This window comes from Hylobates moloch, unplaced genomic scaffold, assembly GCF_009828535.3.
Source record: "Hylobates moloch isolate HMO894 unplaced genomic scaffold, HMol_V3 SCAFFOLD_2, whole genome shotgun sequence".
Classification (NCBI taxonomy): domain Eukaryota; kingdom Metazoa; phylum Chordata; class Mammalia; order Primates; family Hylobatidae; genus Hylobates; species Hylobates moloch.
In genome coordinates, this window is record NW_026652277.1 from 104876246 (window position 1) to 104900036 (window position 23791).

At 35.8% G+C, this 23791-nt stretch overlaps 1 protein-coding gene across 1 annotated transcript in view; it reads left to right on the forward strand.

Moving 5' to 3' along the window:
- Positions 1-23791, forward strand: part of ZNF292 (zinc finger protein 292) — a 106605-nt gene that overhangs the window by 50671 nt on the left and 32143 nt on the right. Inside the window, exons 3-5 of the mRNA XM_032154773.2 lie at positions 10248-10402; positions 10612-10690; positions 12922-13057. Of these exons, the coding sequence (XP_032010664.1) occupies positions 10248-10402; positions 10612-10690; positions 12922-13057 (370 nt within the window). The remainder of the gene's footprint in view (positions 1-10247; positions 10403-10611; positions 10691-12921; positions 13058-23791) is intronic.

A 23791-nucleotide genomic window follows, 5' to 3' on the forward strand; every position in this document is an offset into this window, starting at 1 on the left:
TATCGCTCACTCATCTGAGGTCTGGCCAAGTATCTGTTGATCTTGGCTGGACTGAGAGATACGTTTCAGATTGGCTGTTACCTGATACGGGTTGGACTCAACTGGAGCAACAGGATGACATCTACCCCTCATTACCCTGCTGGGAACAGCAAGCTAATCTAGACGTATCTTCTCATTGTGAGGGCAGAACCATAAGAGAAAACAAGATGCTTAAACTTACAGCTGTCCTACTGTCACTTCTGCCACATTCTCGTGGTCAGAACAAGTCACATGGGTTAGGAAAATATTTTCTACTATTATGATAAGTACTCCAAAGTCATGTGACAAAGGACAGGGAAACAAGAAGAGGTGAAGAATTCAATCTACCACAATTCCCACCCTCAGTAGTTTGCTTTTCCAAACTCTTCATAACAGAAAAGTTAAAAGAATAGTACCATGAATACCCACATAGCTTTCACCGAGATTCCCCCTTCATTCACATTTTGCCATATTTGCTTTATCTCACACTTTATTTTCTTTTCTGAATCCTTTAAGAGTTAGCCAGTATTATGACATTGCCCCCCCCTTATACACTTTAAGCGTTTATCTCCTAAGGCCAAATACATTTTTCTGTATACTCACAATATAGTCATCACACTCAGGAAATGTAATATTGACACATCACTATTATCTAATTACAATATATATTTAAATTTCTCTATTTGTCCCAATAATATTCTCTTTGGCTATTCTTTATTTTCTCTTTTTTAAATGCAGCCAGTTTTGTTTTATTACAATATATGAATTCCTAACAATCACTTTGTCATGCAAAATTGCACATTAAAGATCACAGGGCTTATCGAAAAAGTGTACTTAAGAGACACAGCATGCAAAAACGTCATCACACACAGAAGCTTATTGAAACAGTAGCGCAGTTTTATACCTATTAAGTAGTTAAGAAATACATAGGTAGTTTACCTTGAAAAAGATCTGAAGTTTCTTTGCAGAAGTGGGCACCAGAAGGAAAGTGGGTATCGAAAGGGATGTAGTTTGTGAGTTAATGTGAAATTAGCAGGAGGAGAGTTCTCTGAAATTGGATAGAAAGTTGTAACACGACGTGTGAATGGGTATCGCTAATAACACTCATGGTGAACTGAGGTAGCTGGTACATGTTTGATTTGCGTGCGCATGTGCATTTTGCATATTCTAGCAGCTCAGTTCATCTGGGTACAGTTGTCTGCTTTCACCTAACGTTTCGCACCAAGAAGTAGTACATAAGCAAATGAGAAATTCTTGTTTTGCTAATGTTGTATCAGAACAAATGTGTATATATGTATTTTTTTTAAGCTGTAACAGAAGTGACAGTATAAACATTTGCGTCTAAAACTGTCCCTCTTAAGATTGCTTTAGCTGCATCCTACGAATTTTGATAGGTTGTGTTTTTGCTGTAATTCAAGTCTAAGTATTCTCTGATTTCTATTATGGTTTCTTTTACCCCTGACTGAGAAGTACAGTTTAAAATTTCAAGTTTGTAGTTTTCTTTGTTAGGGTATTCTTTTGTTAAGTATTTAACTTTATTGCGTTTTATTCAAACAATGTGGAAAAATGTGAAAAAAATATAAAAAATGTGAAACATATTCTTTATTTCATGTGACTGTCTATGTGGCCTAGTTTGTGTTCAGTTTTTGTAACTGTTTTACTTGTGTTTGTGAAGAATGTGCATTTTCTAGTTGGTGAGTCTAGTTTCTCCAGACGTAAATTATCGTATCTTTTTTCTTAGCTTAATTTTCTGTGTGTTTATCACCAATTCAATCCAAATTCTCCCTCAATTGTTTAAATCTCCTCTAAGCTTATTCAAGCACATTAGGTTATCTATCAATTTCATCTTGAAAAAATTTATCCAAAATCCATCTAATATGCTATAATTATTTTCCAGGCCTATTGCACAGCTATCTTCTTGGAATCTTACTTCGTTCATCTCTCTCATGTTAGAGCTCCCCTTTTTCTGTATATCATTCTGACTCCTTTACTGCTTTATTTTTCATTTTGGTGAAATTCTTTCTTCAATAACATCCTGAAAAAATGTGCCTAGAAGGTAAAAAAATTTTAGACCACATATGTCAGAAAATGACTTTTCTATTTTAATAGTTGTAATCATTGGATATAAATAGTTTCCCCATAGCTTTTAATGCAGTGCTTCATTTTCTTTTTGCTCCAGTGTTGCTGTTGAGAAGTCTGCTGCCTCCTCCCCCACCAATCTTATTTTGATCCTCTCTTTGTTTTTGAGCTCTGAAATTTTATGAGAAAGTACTTTGGTACAGTTCTATTTTCAGTAATTGTGCTGGACATTCAGTGGGTCTTTTCATTCCTAAAATTCATGTTCTTAGGTTCTAGAAAGTTAATTTGAATTAAAAATTTTCTTTATTCCTCTCAGTTTCTCTATTCTGACTTCCTGGAACTCCTGTTATTAATTATGGGACCTCTAGCATTACTCTTTAAATTTTAAAATCTTTTTTCTCCTATCCATAATTTTTATTAGTCTTTTTTTCTATAACTATTTCTTATAACATGGTGTTTTTGTTCATAGATGTAATATGTTTTCTCACATGTCGAAGAATATCACTGATAGTTTATTGAAATTTTACTTTCTCCCTGCATGGTTTCTCTTTATTCAAAGTTGCTTTTTTTTCCCCCTTGTTTTGATTTCTCTCAACTTTAGAAGCTTCTTAAAAATGTCTACTGGTCTTTAAATACCATATTTAGGGGCATACTGCTAAAAAGGTGATTGAGAGCTCCAAGTTCATGTATAACATTTGTTGTGATTTTCACAAATAAGGGGGTCTAGTTTGTTTTATTCCCTGATGAAGGCTTGGTGTCAGAATATTGGGTCTTTTCTTTTCGATTTCCCGGAAGAAGACTCAGCTAGGGACCTGGAAGTTCAGGCATTAAGTTGGAAAAAAGGGGCTTGCTGTCTATAGGGAGTATGTAAAGTTGACTTAGTGCCCTGAAAAGTAAGATACTTCTCGTTGACTGTGTCCAAACACCTCTTTTTAAACTTCTTTACTGAGGAAGAGTGGCAGTACCTCGCTTGGGTTTTCTAGCTGTGGAGAGTGAGAAGGAAATCAGGGAGGCTTAACTCCTAAAATAGACTTTTCAACCAGTTATCTCATTTCTAGCCCACTTTCACCCCCCATTTTCAGAGGCATCTGGTGCTCCGTGTTCCTGAGCCCTTTGGTGATTATGCAGAGTTAGTGGGTTTTGTTTGTTTGTTTTTGTTGTTGTTTTTACCTAAAGCCTATTTAGGAGTCACTTTTCTTGGAGTGTCAGTCTTACATGTGCTTTCCAGCTTTTAAGATTTTATTTCTTTTTGTTCCATTCCCATGTTCCTATTCTTATGGGTTTATGCCACTTAAAAATATTACTGTAGTTTCAGTGAGGTTTGAGGAGAGGAGAGTAAGGTGCAAAATGAATGTGTCCAGTCTACCATTTCTATACAAAACCTTAAAATACATTTTAATGACTTAGAAATTTTAAAGGGTATTTCACATTCATCAAAGGCTCCTCGGGGTTTAAAAGGTCAAAACTGTAAGACATTATTTGCCACCTTTCAGTCGTGTACAGTGGAGTTTTCCAAAGTTTACATGATGCGTCGTATTGCAGCAAATTAAGTGTATAAACCGATATGAGAAACCTACTCTTTTCTCTTGTCAGGCATTGAAGAGATTTGAAAAATGTAAAACAATGCCTGTCTTTTCACTTTTTTCAGAAAATGCATTTTATTAAAAATATTTATAGTAATGTGATGGGTTTATTGTTATTATTATTATTATTATTATTATTATTTTTTTTTTTTGAGACAGAGTCTCGCTCTGTTGCCCAGGCTGAGTGCAGTGGCGCAATCTCGGCTCACTGCAAGCTCCGCCTCCCGGGTTCACGCCATTCTCCTGCCTCAGCCTCTCCGAGTAGCTGGGACTACAGGCGCCCGCCACCACGCCCGGCTAATTTTTTTGTATTTTTAGTAGAGACGGGGTTTCATCGTGGTCTGGATCTCCTGACCTCGTGATCCGCCCGCCTCGGCCTCCCAAAGTGCTGGGATTACAAGCGTGAGCCACTGCGCCCGGCCGGTTTATTGTTATTTTAAACTTGTTTATAAGTAAGTAAAAGTCTCAGTTTTCGTTTTGAATATGGTGAATGTCAGTAGTTGTAACTCACATAAACAACTCTTTGGGATCGTCAGTAATTTTTAAGAGAGTAAACAGTCATGAGATCAAAATGTTTGAGAACTTCTGTTCTAGAGAACCCTAGATGTAAATTGAAAGTGGAACATGAATGTAATAGTATAAACATAACCAACACTCCACTAGGCTTACCTTTACATAGGACAATAATGTAATTTAATCCCCATGTTTATTAAATGTAACACCCCTGTGGTTTTATTTCTCTTTTATTTTCCCTCCTAGTAATCCTTAGGGCAACTAAAGGAAGCTATCAGAAGTTAATCTATACTCTTTCTCCCTAAAGCATGTATGTTCTCGACTCTGCTGATTTAAATAATGAGAAATAAACTTAAGAGCCAAATTGTTAAAGTGTGCATTTTTGTTCTCAAGGGGGTAAAAATTGGCTCTTAAAGAAAAAAGGTTTTTTTTAATTGTTTGTTACATGTAAACAGATACATAGTTTAATTTGTGGTATCAAAATTTCATTGAGGATGACGAACAATTAGGAAAAAAAGTCAAAAGTCTCCTTAAGAGGGGACAATAATGAAAAACACCGCGAGAAACACTGTGTTAGAGATCCTTTAACCTTTTACCTATTTCTTCTATCCTAGGCCTGCCCCAGAACACACACTATAGAGCAGATGCAGTAGCCACAAATAACTGTAGGGATCTAGTAGCTCCCTTAAAGAATGAGGTGAGGCAGGCCGAGGCAGGCGGATCACGAGGTCAAGAGATTGAGACCTTCCTGGCTGACAAGGTGAAACCCCGTCTCTACTAAAAATACAAAAATTGGCCAGGCTGGTGGCGGTCGCCTGTAGTCCCAACTACACAGGAGGCTGAGGCAGGAGAATAGCGTGAACCTGGGAGGCGGAGCTTGCTGTGAGCCGAGATCATGCCACTGCATTCCAGCCTGGGGAGCAGAGCAAGACTCTGTCTCAAAAACAAACAAACAAACAAAGAATCAGGTGAGGTATGTAGCAACCACAGAGCCTGTGTCTGATCTCAGTGGGAGATCTTGGGTCATCACTCAGCCCTAGCTAGTTGCCATGCTGGGATGTGGACCCAAAGTTGCCAGTTTTTTTTGTTTTAAAAGAAAAGCCAGAAACCCAAGTTTTTATGTAAAATATATGACTTCTAAATATTAGAAACTAATTCAAATATTTTTTAAACAATGTGCACATCAAAACATCCATGAGCCACTAGTTTATGAACACACACACATACTCACTAGTGTAGTCCCTTCTGGTATGGTGGAGTGTGTCTTTAATATATGACTCCTTTCAGCATCTTCAACTCTGAATCATCTTGCTCCTCTTTGAATAACTTCAGTTGGTGGGCTACCATCTGTCTCAGGAGGCCAACTTGTTCTGTTTTTGGTTTACTCTAATGGTTTGGTAGTTCTGTCTTATAGGAAACAGCAAAGTGTCTCTTTTAAACTTCAACTTAGTGGTCCTGGTATGACCTGTGAGACACACAGAATAAAATTAACTCCTCTCTTACTTGACAAGCCTCTAGATTTGTGAATTTGGCTAATTTAATCTAAAATTTAATCCAAATTTTAAAAATTGGATTTACAAGTCAATTTTCATTTCTCCAGAAATGTATCACATAGTAGTTAAGAATGAACACTCTGAAGTCAGACTGGGGATTTGAATCCCTTCTCTGCCTTTTCCTAGCTCCGTGATCTTACGGCTTGTTATTTCACTACTTTTGGTTTGTTAATTTTTAATATAAGCATATTACTATAATTTACCTAATTACTGAATAGGTAGTACATGTAAAGCTGTTAGAACAATGCCTAGCACGTGGTAAATATTCAGTAAATATTATTTAATATCCAGATTAAGCATCCCTAGTTCCATCAGTCATTCATCAAAAAACAGTTTTAAATTTTCTTACCATATTTTTCTTACAGGTTACTCATTAATGGAAGCAATATGGTGCATTGCAGGAAGACGTTTAGGTTTTGTTCCTTGTCTTTTCGCCTCAGTGCCATCTCCCCCCAACTCATCTTCAAACCAGATTACAGTGACTTTTATCTTTGTCTGTTCATATGTGTATAAATATATGTGTATAGACAAATTCATTCATTCTTGAAGGGGTGTGGGAACAAAAACCATTGGTTTAATGGGGAAAAAAGTGTAGGATTTTGGTCAGATGCCAGTCGCAAGTACAAGGTCCCCAAGTCTGTCCAACTTGGCCACAACGTTAGGGGTTCTCACAACCCCCTCCTCAGGGTCAGTAATTTGCCAGAATAACTCACAGAACTCAGGAAAATGCTATACTTACTATTACAAGGTATTATAAAGGATACAAATGAACAGCCAGATGAAGAAGTACCTAGGGTGAGATCTGAAAGGGTTCCAAGCACCAGAGCCTGTCTCTGTGGAGTTGGGATGTGCCACCTTCCCAGCACATGGATGTGTTTTCCAACTCAGAAGCTCTTAGACTACTGTTGTTTAGGAGGTCTTGTGGAGTACATAGGCATGATTGATCAAACCCTTGGCCATTGGCGATTGGGTTCAATCTCTGTGCCCCTTTACCTCCTGCAAGACTAGGGGGTGGGGCTGCAAGTTCCGTCTCTCTAATCATGGCATGGTCTGTCTAGTGACCAGTCCCTATCTTAAAGCTATCTAGAAGCTCCTCAGCCTAATATTACCTCATTAACATGAAAAAGACACTTACGTAGATTTCATGGGTTTTAGGAGCTCTGTGCTAGGAACCTAGGACAAAGACCAGTTATTTTTATTATACCATACTTGTATGCCTGCCAATGGCACAAACTGAATTCAAAGACTGATCATGAATCTTAACATCCCTTTTGATTGAATTGTTGCATCATTGAATTCCAAATTTTCTTGTATAGTCTTTCCTAGTTCATGTTGGTTCAACCAGGAAATAATCTCAGGTTTTAATTGCTCTAATCAAAATCACCATGCAAGAGAATGTTTTCATTTCTAGCAGTCCATAGTTCTCTGTCATTGTCCTCTGAATGATCTAGCTGGTCAGAAGATTGGAGAGTATAACCATTTCAGATCCATAAGAAATATAAGTTCTTCTTTATTTGAGAGCTATTTAGAAGAAAGTTAAGAATTCTCCTGTGTAGGGGCCAAAAGAAAACTTCCCCTTCATCCTCTGAACGTTCACTGAAAATCAACTGACAAACAGCAGATTAATAGGAGAAATGGCATACAAATTTATTAATGAAAGGGAGGTAGGGAAATGTGGATGATTTTAGAGGAGGATTGTAAATTATTTTTCGGGGAATTCAATGGACTTTTCAAGTCCATACAGTGGCCTGCTACAAAGTCTATTGAGCCTGCTAAGCATTCAGTGGTTTGTGACAAAAGTCTGGCTAGATGTGTTGACAGACTTCTGTCTTCCTGCCCTATAAGTTCAGTTAATGAAAACTCAGGGAGGAGACTGTTAGAAATGCTTATTCCTGGTGCCACAAAGAAATTGCAGTCAAACATAAATTTAATTTTCACAGAAAGGCAATTTTTACTTTCTGCAGAAAGGGTGCCCCTTGCAGATGGAACAATGGTGAGACCACACCTGGACAGGGGAGGGGAAGGAGTTCTTGTTCCTGACGCAGGTAGCCCCTACTGCTGTGTCGTTCCCTTATTGGCTAGGGTTGGCCCGCACAGTCTAAGCTAATTCCAATTGGCTATTTTAAAAAGAGCAGGGGGATTGAGCAAGAGTGGTAGGGTGAGTAGTTTGCGGGAAGGATGGTTAGAAACAGGTAACTAAAGGTGACTTAGGTCAGAGCAGGTGACCAGGGGTGACTCAGGTAAAGCAGGTGACCGGGATGAGTCAGGATGGACCAGGTGACCAGGGAACAGATGTGAACTACTGATTAGGACTGGCGGGAAAGTTGTTTACTGAAGCTTAGAAGCAAGGGGGTGAAGAGAACCAGGAAGTTAAACTTTAAAATGGAGAATCAAAGAATAAGAGAGCTGAACATACTGACATACTGATTCTTTGAAGAGAAACTTGGGGTTCACTATATTTAACAGAATCAAAGGTAATTTTCTTCTTCTTTGGTGGGCCTGGACTTTAGACAGATAAGGAAACTTCACAGAACAACTTCATACTGTGTTTTGGGAGAAAGAGGATCAAGAGATGGGAAGAAACAGGGGAAGGTCAGAGAGACTCTGAGGCTTCTTCTTCAGCATGTCAAAGTGCCACAGTTTGGGGTATCAGTTTCTGAGCCCCAACACCTGCAAAAGTGAATCTCTGGATTGGGATTATATGTATAATAGTGACATGATTAGGCGAATAAAAGGCTTTAATTTGTGTGTTTACATGGAAGCTGAATCATCTTAGGTATAATGTAGGCAGCTTCATCTCATGTTCCATGTTGACCAGCTACAATGTCATTTGTTCATCATTATATTTAACAGTGCCAAGAGGGTACAGAAACATGGATTCCCCTCTTCCCCAGCATCTCTATCCCTGCTTGGAACTTAAAAGATAGGAATAGCTTTACCTTTGGGTTTCATGTGGATTGAGCTAGGGAACTTATCTCTGGTTGTTTTATCCTCACATAGAATCTATTTTGTACCATGAAGGTTTGGGATATAATGGGATTGTGAGGTGAGGTGAAAGTGTGGATGAGAGCAAATTTGTTTCAGGGTTCATCTGGGAAAGATTGGGGTGTTTTTTCCTGGATAGCTGAGAAACAAGTTTTTCCACTTCAACTTTACTGAGAAATTTTGCTGTGGAGTTGGTTTTGGACCTAGTTGAGTATCCCCCGACACCCCATCCTACATCCTGCACTGTGGCTGCAGGTTTTCTGTCCTTCTGTCTCTAGCAATCAGTATTTGCCCTCACTTCTTAGGGGGAAAGGAAAGGAAAGGATTAGTTGAGAGCCAAGGTCTGTGAATATATGGCTACTCAGTAGGTGAGTAGTTATTTTGTTGCCCTTTAGTTTACCAGCTTACTTTTTCTGTTGCTTTCGTCTAATCACTTACTAATTCTGTTAGTTGGAAGTCAGTAGAGAGGACAAGGTAGTAAGTGCCTTGGTAGCAGAATACAATCCCCCCCACCCCCTTCCCTCCCTCCAGTTTTTAAAAGTGCTTCTGTATGCCAGAGGATACAGGCCCTCAGGAAATTTTTTTTTCCTTCAATACCCTATTTTCTAGGAAAAGACACCTGAATTTCCATATGTTTGATTAAATGAGTCTTAAACCCTGAAGTGTGGAGAGGAGCAATTGTGGCAGTCTTCTGTGTTATAAAAACATTTAATTAGAATCTCTCTTCATTTAGCATAACTATAGAACCTTTTAGATAAGAGTCTTAACATGTGTGTTTCTGTATAACTTCTCTTTCCATTATCTCCCATCTCTTATTTAGTAAGATAAATAGCGTCTTTTAAAGTAATTCTGATGAGGTAAATTTAAAATATTTACTTAATTGAAAGATGAAAAATATTTTTAATTAAAAAAACACTGTTACAAAAATTACTTAACCTTATAATAATTCTTTAATATCTTTAATGTTGATTTTATATGTTGAAAGTCTTTGGATGACTTTTTAATTGCCAGTGCTTGTCAAAAAATTATTTATTTGTATGTACTGTTTTGTTTTTTTTATGGAGTGAAAAAGGACATGTCTTTGCTGACCATACATGATTCATTTTGTTGTTCAATACTGAATTTTCTGCTGCTTCTACGAGAATAGAAAACAGATATTATTTCAAATTCTTCACTGCATGCCTGGTCAAGTATTACTTGCCCAGGTGTCTTTTTAAAATAACTTTTAAAACTTACCAGGGAATAGAGGAGATGACTCTTGGCACTATTTAAAACTAGGCTTGATGAAATGATGCTGTTGCTGGATGAATTAATACTAATCTTTTCTCCTACAGAGAGCTGCCAAAAATATGACTATGACTTTATTTCATGTAATATTTTAATCAATATAAACTACTTTGTTTTTATAAATAAAAATTTGTATTTTTCAAAATTTTTCAGGAAAAAACACAGCTGATGAGTCAATATATATTTTGATTTACATTTTGAATACTTTTTATTATTCCTTCCAAAACAGACACTCCTAGAATATGCAGAGAAATGGAAAACTTCAGAAGATCCCTTACCTTTATTGGAGGTATACACAGTGGCTATCCAAAGTTATGTTAAAGCCCGACCTTATCTTACCTCTGAATGTGAAAATGTAGCCTTGGTTCTGGAACGCTTGGCATTGTGAGTAGACCTTTGAGTAAATAAACTAGATTTAGCTTTAAAAATACACACACACACACACACACACAACATTAAATCTGAAGTCTTATAGTTTAATTTTAAATAGATTAGTTATGGGGAGTCTGCTTATGATACTAGAATTACTGGTTTTATAATTTCCTTTGAATTTTAATAATTATTCCTCTCCTTACCAACTTTTTGTTTTTTAGAAGCTGTGTTGAACTTTTACTGTGTCTGCCTGTTGAGTTATCAGATAAACAATGGGAACAATTTCAGACACTGGTGCAGGTGAGAATCTTTATCTTTAGATTTAATACAGGTATATCTTATGTCAGTTTTCCTTACTCTTAAAAAAATTATTCAGTTAAGCTTTAAGACATCTCAATAATGACATACATTAATTACTGATCTTATTGACACTAGTGTCTTACATATAGTAGATCTCAACAAATGTTTGCTAAGTGTGTATATACATTTAGATAGATTGAATAATCTTTATGATCAGATAATTAGGGCTTTGTAAGAGCAGCAAGGGAACACAAAAGAAAGTGCCCTCATTTGGATTTAGAAACAGTTAAACTGGTTTCTGAAAGTCTTCAATGCGCTTTATAAGAATTTCACATATATCATTTAATCCTCATGAAAATTTGTGTGGGTAGGTATATTTTCCCCATTTTAAAGGTGAGGAAACTGAGGCTCACGCTCCAAAATAATTATATGCCCAAACTTGACTAGCTAATATCACATAGTAGTTAATTCGAACTAAGGTTCTTTATTCCAAAGCCCATGCCTTTTCTTCTGTCTGAAAACACATGCTTTGTCTATTTTATTTAGTGTTGTTATTCTGCTTATATGAGGTACTACACAATTTAGCAGTTAGTTGTCTTGAAGTTTTTTCGAGAATGTTAAATTTTGTTTCAAGCACTAGAGCTGGATGTATTATGGCTTCAACTAAATTTTGATTAATTGGTTAGTTAAAAAGAATGCTCCTGCCAGCTAGTTTCAAAGCTGTAGTTCTCTTTCTCTCCATTTCTCTATCCAGAGTTCTTAAAATATCTTTAGGCCTTAAGATTTTCTGTAAGAAATATATTAAAGAGGTATAGCCTTAAATTTTAGAAGCATGTAAAATAAGCTATAGTTAGGCAGAGAAATAAACTTTCCTATTTTAATATTAAACATTAAAATCTACATCAAGTGCAACAGGCCCTTGAAGGTGGAATTCATATCTTATTTAACATCATAGGATTCTGCATAATGTCTTACACGTAACAGATGCTTAATAACTGTTTGTTGAAATGAAAGTGTCTTGTCCTGTTTGTCACATTGCAACTAACCTTTTGATCATGCATATTCTACTTCAGATATCTGTAACTTGTATCTTAGGGTTTTTTTCCAGAAAGTATTTTTAGGTAAATTACTTTGAAACTTCCTATTGCTTGCCATTCAGATACACCCTACCACAGAATTAATATGCATAACCAGAATTCCAAATGCTACTGATTTTGATTGCCAACGTAAGACAAAATTTTACACTTTCCTTTTTGAAACAAAAGGACTAGTTAATACCTTTTTAGATGGATTATGAAGGAAATAACTCTTTACATCCCTCTACATTCAGTTACTTAAAGAAAACTTAGTAAAGCACCTGAACTTTGTTGGAATGGGAATATTTGGATGGCTTTGAGGATTAGACTTTTTGTTTGAACATAGCATGCAGCTTTAAGAGTTTCTACAACACTTTGCTCCCATTTCTGAGCTTCCTCAAGGTTAGTTTATGCCTGTTTAACAGCATTTATTTCCCCTGTGTTTTAACTATTTAAACATTTCTTTACCCCACTAGAGGATAAGCCCCATAAAGTCAGGGACTAGTTGCTCTTCTCTAGAACTTTGTTCATAGAAATTCTCAATAAACAGTTTCTGAACTGAATAAAGACTATTGGTCTTTTGTGGACTGAAGACTATGCCCCATTTCATGAACACTTGGAAACAACTAGCAGGCAACGTTCATCATCAGCTTTAATGTGGAATTGCCAGAACTATACAATGAATAAATGAAAAAATCATACATTTAGTTATTTTCTTTTCGTAATTCCCTTTTATTGGAATATGCATAAGTTGTCACTTAGTTTGTTATGCAAATCTTTTTATTAATGGTAGATTTGGGGGAAAACTTTTTTAAACACAGAGGATATAAAATGTGTAAGGTCTTTTATGCGTATGGATATTCTGATTGCTTTCTTGAGGAATAACTTTACTCCTGGCTTAGATTTTGGGGAAGAAAAAATACAGACTTACTTCTGTAAATACATTATATTTATTTAAGATTTGTAAATGATTTATTTCTTATCCTTGAAATTCATCTTTAAATATTAGAAGTAAAGGAATTGAGTACTTTGTAATGTGATGTGAAATTTTTAAGATGAAAGTCTTTTCAGAAGTTTAGTGTTATATTTAAAGCCTGATAAGCTTGCTTTTAAAAATCTGTTGTAATTCTTTGGATGTTTATTTAATATTTATAGGTAGCTCATGAAAAGCTGATGGAGAATGGCAGCTGTGAATTGCATTTTTTAGCTACTCTAGCTCAAGAGACTGGGGTGTGGAAAAACCCGGTACTGTGCACTATTCTTTCCCAGGAACCATTGGATAAGGATAAAGGTAAATTTTCGAGAGAGAGAGAAAAAAAGAATAATTAGACTAGAAAAAATAAGTGTTAAAGTTGTTTTGATACAATTTATCTCAAGATATTCCAAAGAAGGACCATTTAATTAAATATCTTCTGAGGTGTGCTTGAGGCCCTGCGCCTTTATTTTATTTTGGGGAAGATGTATTTATACGATTATAGAATCGTAGATTAACAGATAAACTAGAATTTTTTCCCAACATCTTTTTAATAGAGGAATTCCTTCTGTAACTTCTGACAGGTGGCAATCCAGTTTATATTTGATAAGTTATTTGATAGTTGGGAGAAACAGAAATAGGGTGCTGAAATGCTCTTCCTCAAAATAAGATAAGAAATCAGTGCTAGAACTCTCTAAGTCTTTTGTCTCTAAGATTAATATGCTTTCTCAGTTTATTGCTCAGTCTTATTGTATCCCCTGCATTTTTCTTATATGAGCTCAGCCTGGTATCCTATTGAAAGTAGATGGCTAAATTACTTATATGTATAACACTTAATGTTTTTTAGAGTTTAAAATTTATATAGACCCTGAAGAAAAGTACAGTTGTCTTCTAGACACTTTTCTTGAGATTATTTAGGAAAATGTGCCCAAATATCACCCTAACCTTTCCCAAGGTATTTAACTGAAGAAGTAAATTTTTTAAAGAAATTGTAATTTATCTAATGGAAAAGCATATATTTACCACTGTAAGCTTCTTCCGTCATTTATTGCTGCTTTTCTTGATGATCAGTGGCAAATTCTAGGAAATTTTGCTATATGATAGCAAGTTATGAAGGCCATGAGAAGGGAGTGTTAAGTCTATTGCTTGTGAGCTCTTCTGGTACTTTGATATTTACGCAAAGCCTTCCCAGCCAATCTTCAAACTTCTCTTTAGGTTGGTTATTCCTACTTGATTTCTGTCTTCACCATTTTCTCCATGCCTTCTTGATCGTTCTAGCAGTGTACTTGTTTCTTAGTTTTCACAAGAGGTTTATTTTTAGTATCCCCTACCTTCATGGATATCCAAAAATTAGCTACAGTGTTCTCGAGACCTTGGAAGGAGATCCTTTCATTACTTAAAATAATGGTAGTAATTTATTTATTTATTTACTTATTTATTGAGACAGGGTCTTGCTCTGTGACCCAGGCTAGAGTGCAGTGGTGCAATCATGGCTCACCGCAGCCTCACTTCCAGATTCAAGTGATCCTCTCAGCCTCCTGAGTAGCTGGGACTACAGACACATGCCACCACACTCAGCTAATTTTTGTATTTTTATTTTTTGTAGAGATAGGGTCTCCCTGTGTTACCCAGGCTGGTCTCAAACTCCTGGGCTCAAGCCATCCTCCCACCTCAGCCTTTCAAAGTGTTAGGATTACAGGCGTCACTGACCACACCCAGCCTAACAATAAATTTAAAAGTTGAGAATCTTAGATTTCTTTTTTTGCCTTGCCATATTAACTTTATTCCCAATAGATTAATACCAGTATGCTTTACTTCTAGCACCAAATTATACTTTCTGATCTTCTCAGCTTTTAGAAATATTAGATGTGATATATTAGTAATAATATCAAATTACGAGTTCCTCACAGTTTGGAAAGTGCTTTTATATGCATGGTTTTATTTAACCGTCATAGTGAATGCTGTGATAAAGATAGGATCTTTGTTGTCCCTGTTTTTCAGATGAGAAAATAGAGGCTCAGAAAGATGAGTATTTTTTTCTTACCACATTACCAGTGATGAGAGGCAGAGCCAGGAATTAAAATCAGACCTCAGCCTCTCCCTATTATGCCCTGTTGCATCTAGCCTAATAAAATAGAATTGTACCTACTCTAAATAAAGGAGTAACTCCTTGTCCCATTGTCAATTTCTGAACAGCATTTTGCCAAATTCACATATTATGCTAAAGCAGGAAAAAGGAACCTTTATCCTAGCAGAGATTTCAGCTTTATTTGAAAATATAATGTGCTTGATTTCTTTACTTGTTTGAACGTGCCTAACATTGTTATCTGTTAACCAATGTCTCTGCCCATCTCTGTGCTGCTTTATTTCTTGACCTTTATCTGTCATAGCCACTGGAATAATTAGGACTATGCAGCCAGGGGAGTTTTCTGCAAATTAGATGGATTGTAGGTAGCCAAACTAATACAATACAACTTGTGAAAAAACCAGAGAGATGTTACATGATTGAGAGATTTGCAGCCATAATCTAGCCTGCAGTAAGTTTGAAGAGAAGAATAAGAGCCCAGAAAAAGAGTATACCTCTATAGGTTATACTCATTCATTTGTTTATAGTGAAGCCTTTGAAGTTTTGATGTAGTATTTGAACAGTGAATAGTCTGATTAATTCTGAGTTATTTTAGTTTATTTTTTTCAACTGACTGATTTTGGACCTACTAAAGCCCAGCTCAACCAAGAAATACTCTTTGATTTGGGAGAGTGAGGGTGGACAGGACTCAAAGATACTGGTTTCACGTCAACATTTGAGTATCCTAGAGTGAGGTAGCTCTAATAACTAAACCAATACAAGTCAAGTAGATGGTTTTGAATATCAAAGGAACTTTAGGCATACTTAAATATTACTTATGCCTCTCTTTAGTCATAATCTTGGGATTGGAAAGGTACTTAATGCTCAATTATTTGTTACTTAATTTTAATTCCCCTCTAAAACATCACTGATAAATTAGCTTTTGCTCAAACACTTCTACAGTGTGGTACTTATGTAGTTCAGTCTATTCTTAGCATGTGATTAGAAAATCTTCATTGTGAAAATTGTGAAAACTAATTTTTGGAGTTTCCATCTTTTGGATCTGGTGCTGCCTCTAAAGCCATAGTAAAGTATAAATCTCTCTTTCACTTGGTAGCAATTGAGATTTTTAAAGATTGCCATCATGTCTACACTTAGTCTTCTTTTCTTTAATTTTTAAATTTTGTGGATATATAGCAGGTGTATATATTTATGGGAGTCTTGTAGACTAAAAACCTTAATGTGGCATGATTATAAATCTACAATCGTGATTCTTCTTTTTTGAGTGCATTTTATGTTTTTGTAGTTCTCTTAAATGTGTAAATCTCAGCACTTCATCTGTACTCTAAATATGATCTGGCCAGTTTTGAGGTCAGAGTATCCTCTTTCTCTTCATGCTAACCATTTATACTTAAGTTAGTGTGATGTAAGATGACATTACGTTTTTGGGCAGCCATGTAATTCTCACAACTCAATGAGGTTACTAAAATCATTTAAAATTTTTAAAAAATAAATGCTTTTAATTATGTCTTCTCAATCTACGTTCGTATTCTTTTTCTTTTGGTATACAAGTGTATTACCTTTTTCTTCCTGTGTAATTTTACCATATTAGATCCATTCTGTCTCCCCAACTTGTCAAGATTCTTTTTAATCTTGATTTTGTTATTCAAGGATTTTGTCCTTCCCAATTTCCTCTCATTTTGCAGACTTCATTTTCATATACCATATTGGCATCCAGGTTCTTCATCATAACCATAAAAAGATCATGTCCAGAAATCAAGTTTCTGGGATACTTAAAAAAATCTTTCTGCTTGCCTTTAGTTCTTACATCCATACCCGTTGATGATTATTGTTTTATCAAATACACCTATTTTCCCATAATGCTGGCCCATGGTTCTCCTTTTCTGTCTAAAGGATTTGGTGAAAGACCATAACAAGTGTTTGTGGCTGTGAAAAACTGGCCGTGACAGTTTTTCAGACTTTCCTTGTTTTTGACAAATGTTTGGCTAAGGTTCTCTTATGTAAGATTATTCAATACTGAGGTTAGTCTGACCCAATTTATTTTTTACATAAAATTTTTTATTTTAGAATAGTTTTAAATTTATAGAAAAATTGTGAAGAGTTTCCATATACCTTACACCCAGTTTTCACTCTCATTAATATCTTACATTAGTTTGGTACATTTGTCACAATTAATAAACTAATATTTATACTTTGTTATTAATTAGTCCATACTTTATTCACGTTTCCTTAGTTTTTACCTAATGTCCTTTTTCTATTCCAGGATCCCATCCAGGATACCACATTACATTTAGTCGTCATGTCTCCTTAGGCTCCTCTTGGCTGTGACAGTTTTTCAGACTTTCCTTGTTTTTGATGACCTTGACAGTTGTGAGGAGTACTGGTCAGGTATTTTGTAGAGTGTCCCTCAATTGAGATTTGTCTGATATTGTTCTCATGATTAGACTGGGGTTATGGGTTGTGAGGAGGAAGACCAGAAAGGTAAAGTACCATTGCCATCACATTATATAAAGGGTATCTATTGTCAACATGACTTATCACTGTTTTGAGGTTTTTTGGGTTTTTTGTTGTTGTTTTTTGAGAAAAGGTCTTACTCCATCTCTCAGGCTGGAGTGCAGTGGCACAATCCCAGCTCACTACAACCTCCAACTCCTGGGTTCAAGCGATTCTCCCAACTCAGCCTCCCGAGTAGCTGGGACCGCAGGCATGTGCCACCATGCCTGGCTAAACTTCTTTGTATTTTTTGGTAGAGTTGAGGTTTCACCTTGTTGGCCAAGCTGGTCTCGAGTCCCTGACCCCAAGTGATCCACCTGCCTCGGCCTCCCAAAATGCTGGGATTACAGGCATGAGCCACTACACCCAGCTGACTTACCACTGTTGGTGTGAACCTAGACCACCTAGCTGTGGCAGCGTGTGTCAGGTTTCTCCACTGTGAAGTTACTCTTTTCTCCCTTTCCATGCTATATTCTTTAGAATGAAAATACTATGTGCAGCCCAAACTTGAAGTGGGAAGTTATGCTCCACCTCCTTGAGGAGGCAGTATCTACATGTTATCTGGAATTCTACACAGGAGATTTGTCTCCTCCCTATTTATTTTTTCAATCAGTCATTTATATTAGTATGGCCTTATATATATTTATTTTATACTTTGGTCATAATCTGATACTACTTTATCTTGTTGCTCAGTTTCTTCCTGCTTTGGCATGGGAGCTCTTTGACTCTTGTGTCCCTCGTCAGTGGGTTTTGTTTTTTGTGTGATTACTTCCTTGCTTTCTGGCACTGTAATATGCTCCAGGCTCATCTGGCGTATTTCCTGCCTGAGTCCTGGAATCAACTGTTTCTCTAGGGAGGACTTGTTCCTTTTATTGGAGAATGGTATTAGAAACGAAGATCTATATTAAACTAAGTATGAATTCTTACTGATGTCTCCAAGTCTAATTCATTAACACAAAGATCATTGTAGCCTCCTTCCCTTGCTTATCTGTGACCTCCCACTTCAACAAAATGTCATATAATTGGAATCATATAGTATGTAGCCTTTCAGACTAGATTCTTCCACCATTGGCCATCCATTTACTTAATCCTAGTATACCCCTATAGGAAAAAACTTTATTAATTACAGTACAGTGCTTTTGTACAGTTCTTTTGTACTTTATTCTTACATTCTCCACTCATTTCCAAAGTTACTTAGGTGAGCATCTTATTTCTCCCATTCCTTTCAGTGAGGTTCTTTTCGTACATTTGTAATACAGTTATTTTGTTGTATTCTTTATTCCACCTTGGGCTTCCTGAACCTCTTAAATAACTTTTTTTCAATTTGCATACCTTAAGATTCCCTCTGTGTGTTGTATAGTTTACAGATTTTGACAAATGAAAATAATGTCATGTGTCCACCATTACAGTAGTATACATAGTAGTTTCACTCCCTAAAAAAAAAAAAAATCAACTGTGTTTCACCTATCCAGCCTTCTCCCAAACACCTGACAACTACTGATCTATTTGCCATCTCTATAGTTTTGCCTTTTTCGGGATGTCATGTAATTAAAGCTTTTCATTCAAGCTTCTTTCACATAGCATTGTATATTTAACATTCATCCAGGGCTTTACGTGTCTGTTAAACCAATGAGCTATTAGCTCATTCCTTTTTATCACTAAATAATATTCCATTATATGGCTGTACGACAGTATCCATTCACCTGTTAAAGGTGAATGGCTAAACGAACTGTGGTACAGCCATGTAATGGATGCTAGTTTTTGATGTATGTGCTGCCAGTTTTTGGTGATTTGAATAAAGCCGTTATAAACATTTGCATGCAGGTTTTTGTGTGGATGTCAGTTTTCAGATCAGTTGGGTGAAAATACGTAGGAGTATGATGGCTGTGTCATATGGTAAGAATGTGTTTAGCTTTGAAAAAAAAACTGTCTTCTAAAGTGCCTGTACCATTTTGTATTCTCATCAGCAATGAATAATTCCTTTTGCCCCATACCCTTATCAGCAATTGGTATTGTCTGTTTTTGGAATTTTAGCCATTCTAATAGGCATGTAGTGATATCACATTGTTATTTTAATTTGCATTTCTGTAATGACAAATGATTCTGAACATCTTTTCATATGCATATTTGCCATCTGTATATCTTGGGTGAGGCATCTGTTCAGATCTCTTGCCTTTTTCTTAATTGGGTTGTTTGTTTTCTTATTGTTGAGTTTTAACAGTTCTTTGTATATTTTGGGTACAAGTTCTTTTTCAGATACGTGTTTTGCAAATCTTTTCTTTCCCTCTTGTGAAAGAATCCTCTTGTGGCTTGTCCTTTCTCTTAAGAGCAACTTACAGAGCAGAAGTTTTACATTTTCATAAAGTCCAACTTCCCAGTTTTTTCTTCCATGGATCATGCTTTTGGTATTTTATCTAAAATCTCATCGCCAAATCCAAGGCCATATAGATTTTTCTATGATCTTTTCTGGAAATTTTATAGTTTCGCATTTTACATACGGGTATATGATCCATTTTGAGATGAATTTCTGTGAAAAGTGTAACTTAATTTATGTTTAGTGAATTCATCTTGGCTCTTACTAGTCTCACTTCTTTTTCTGAACAATCACAACCCATCTTTTTTAATATAATTAATTTTTAAACTCTTATTCAGGATTACATCTGTTGCCGTTTCTACAGTTTAGCAAGGAGTACCATCAGCCCTGTTTTGAAAATTACATTTTGCCATCTGTTTTCACTTATTCTATGGTTTGTTCTACTCTTAAATCTTAAGCTTATCAAAGAAATACAGTAGTAAGAGTAGAAGAAATATACTTTTCTCTGCTATCATAAATAGTACATAATCAAACCCAAGTAGCAGACTTTCCCAAGAAGGTCTCACCATGCTCAGTTTTATTGTTCTCAGCATTTTTGGTGAGTTAGGTGTCATCTTGGGTTTTACTTTTATTAACATTTTGCATAGGTTGTTAGCACCAGGTGTCTGACACTCATGGTGGTGCATCCTTGGTCTTAAACCTGTTTTTCCTTCTTTTGTATGTATTATTTTAAACTCTAAGCTCTAAGATAACTCCCTATTCTAGTCACACTGAATTTTTTAGGCACTTTCCCTCTACCTCTATATTGGGTTAATTTGCAGTTGCATAAATTGCATTTTTGTCAGCTTGCCAGTCCTTTCTTGCATCTTGAGCACTGCAGTTCTCTTTTTTTCCCCCCAGAACTCTTTTGTTTTCAAAGGAAATTTCTAAAGCTTAAGATTTTCCATGATACTTATAAATCATTCATGGTTTTGTGGGAAATAAGCCCTTATTTTAGTAATGAACTTTGCATTTTAAAGTGAAAATGGAAAAATTGCTCTTAGTTTGCTAGATATTAGCATACCTAAGATGCAATAATATTTTAGCAGGAGAGTGGATGGGAGGAGAGAGCTAGCGATAACTAATGTTGCCCAGGTAAATAGAGTGAGGTCAGATCTGATTACGTGCGGATTATACCCTACTATTTCATAATTAAATATAAGTATTTAATTATATGACCCAAAGTTTTCAGTTTTACTAAAAAGGATTTTTAAACGCACTCTTTGGTTTCTTAAACCTCCTAGACAAGTACATTATTTTTTAGTGTGTGTAGATGTGTGTGTGTGTGTGTGTGTGTGTGTGTGTGTGTATATATATATATATTTATTTTTTTTTTTTTTTTTTTGAGATAGAGTCTCCCTCTGTCGCCCAAGCTGGAGTGCAGTGTGTGATCTTGCCTCACTGCAACCTCCGCCTCCTAGGTTCAAGCGATTCTTCTCCCTTAGCCTCCCGAGTAGCGGGGACTACAGGCATGCGCCACCATGCCCAGCTAATTTTTTATATTTTTAGTGGAGACAGGGTTTCACTATGTTGGCCAGGCTGGTCTCGAACTCCTGACCTCAGGTGATCCACCTGCCTTGGCCTCCCAGAGTGCTGGGATTACAAACGTGTGCCACCATGCCTGGCCTTAATGGGTATATTTTATAATGTTACATGGAAAAATATGTCAGAATTTAGTTAAATCTAATACTCATAATTAAATCTTATTTTATGCAAAAATTGTAGCATACGAAGTTCATCTATGATATGAAATACTTTCTAATCTTTGAAAGTTAATTCCATTTCCTGAAAATGTAACATCTTTCTTCAGGAAAGGATAAGAGGTGAGGTCAAGGTTGATTATCTCTAATTGGTCATTTGGAAGTTACCATGAGCAGTAGTCTCAATCCTGGCTGTAATTAGAATTACCTGGAGAGGTTTTGGATAGACCAGTGCCAGGGCCCTACCTCATACCAATTAAATTAGACTCTCTGGGCAACCTGTATTCTAGAGCTTGAAGCATTGTGTTTTATTAAATATCTTAATTTGGATTTTTTTTTGACCAACGATGCTGAATTGTGTTTTTTTAGTATATTTTTAATTGTGGTAAAAAAAAAACACACACACACAAGATAAAATGTACCGTCTTAACTATTTTTAAGTTTGGTAATGTCAAATACATTTACATTGTTGTAAACATATTTCAGAACTTTTTCATCTTGAACCCCAAGGTGAAAACTATACCCATTAAACCACAGCTCCCCTTTTCCCTTACCCCTCAGCCCCTGGTAACCACTACTCTACTTTTTGTTTCTATAATTTTGAGTACTCTGGATACCTTATATAAACAGTATCATACCATATTTTTCTCTTTATGACTGACGTATTTCACTTAGCATAATGTCCTCAAGATTCATCCATGTGGTAGCATGTGAAAGGATTTCCTTCCTTTTTAATGCCGAATAATATTCCATTGTATGTTTATACCACATTTTGTTTATTCATTTATCTGTCGTAGTTGGACATTTGGATTGCTTCCACCTCTTGGTTATTGTGAGTAGTGCTACTATAAACATGGGCATACAAACACTTTTTCAAGACCCTGCTTTCAGTTCTTCTGGGTATAAGCAGAAGTGGGATAGCTGGATCATATGGTAGCTGTATTTTAAATTTTTTGAGGAACTTCTGTACTGTTTTCCATAGAGGGTACATCATTTTACAGTCCTAACAGTATTGTACGAAGGTTCCAGTTAATCCACATCCTCACCAACACTTGTTTTCTGTTTTTTTCGTAGTAGTCATCCTACTGGGTGTGAGGTGATATCTCATTGTGGTTTTCATTTGCAGTTCTCTGATGATTTTTGATGTTTCATATGTTTGTTGGCCATTCGTATGTTATCTTTTGAGAAATATCTATTCAAGTTGTTAATCCATATTTTAATTGGGTTTTTTTGTTGTTGTTGAATTAAAGGAGCTCTTTATATATTCTTGATATTAATCCCTTATCAGAGATATGATTTGCAAATATTTTCTCTCATTCCTTTTCACTCTGGTGAAAAGGTTGCCTTTTTTACTCTGTTGATTGTGTCCTTTGCACAAAAGTTTTTAAGTTGTGATGTAGTTTTATTTTTGCTTTTGTTGCCTGTGACACGTTTGGTGTCATAGCCAAGAAATCATTGCCAGTCCATTGTCATAAAGCTTTTCTCTATGATTTCTTCTAGGAGTTCTGTAATTTTGGATTTTTCATCTAAGTCTTTAATCCGTTTTGAGTTAATGTTTGTATATGGTGCAGGAATAGGGTCCAGCTACATTCTTTTGCATCTAGGTATCTAATTTTTCCAGCACCATTTGTTGAAGAGACTGTTCTTTCCCCATTGAGCCACCTTGGCACCCTTGTCAAAGATCATTTGACCATATATGATAGGGTTTATTTCTGGACTCTTTTCTATTTCATTGGTTCACATGTCTGTCTTTATGCCAGTATCATCAGTGTTTGATTACTTGAGCTCTGTAATACATCTTGAATCAGGAAGTGTGAGACCTTCAACTTTGTTGTTCTTTGTCAGTTATTTTGGCTTAAAGATTCTATATGAATTTTAGGATGCATTTTTCTATTTCTGCAAAAAAAAAAAAAATGCCATTGAGATTTTCATAGAGATTGTGTTAAGTCTATAGATTGCTTTGCCTAGTATCTTGATAATATTAAGTCTTATCATCCATGAACACAAGATACCTTTCCATTTATTTATGCATTTCATTTCTTTTAACAATGTTTTATAATCTTTAGTCTACAGGTCTTTCGCCTTTCGCCTCCTCCTTGGTTAGTTTTATTATTTTATTTTGTTGCAATTGTAAATGGAATTATTTTCTTAATTTCCTTTTTGAACTGTTCATTGTTAGTGTATAGATGCAACTGATATTTATGTGTGGATTTTTATATCTTGCAACTTTACCAAATTTGTTTATTAGTTGCAGTAGTTTTTAAATGGCATCTTTAGGGCTTTCTACATACAAGATCATGTCATCTGCTAACAGATGATTTTACTTCTTTTCAATCCTGATGTCTTTTATTTTTCTTGCCTAATTGCTGAATTCTTTCTTTCTTCCTTCCTTCCTTCCTTCCTTCCTTCCTTCCTTCCTT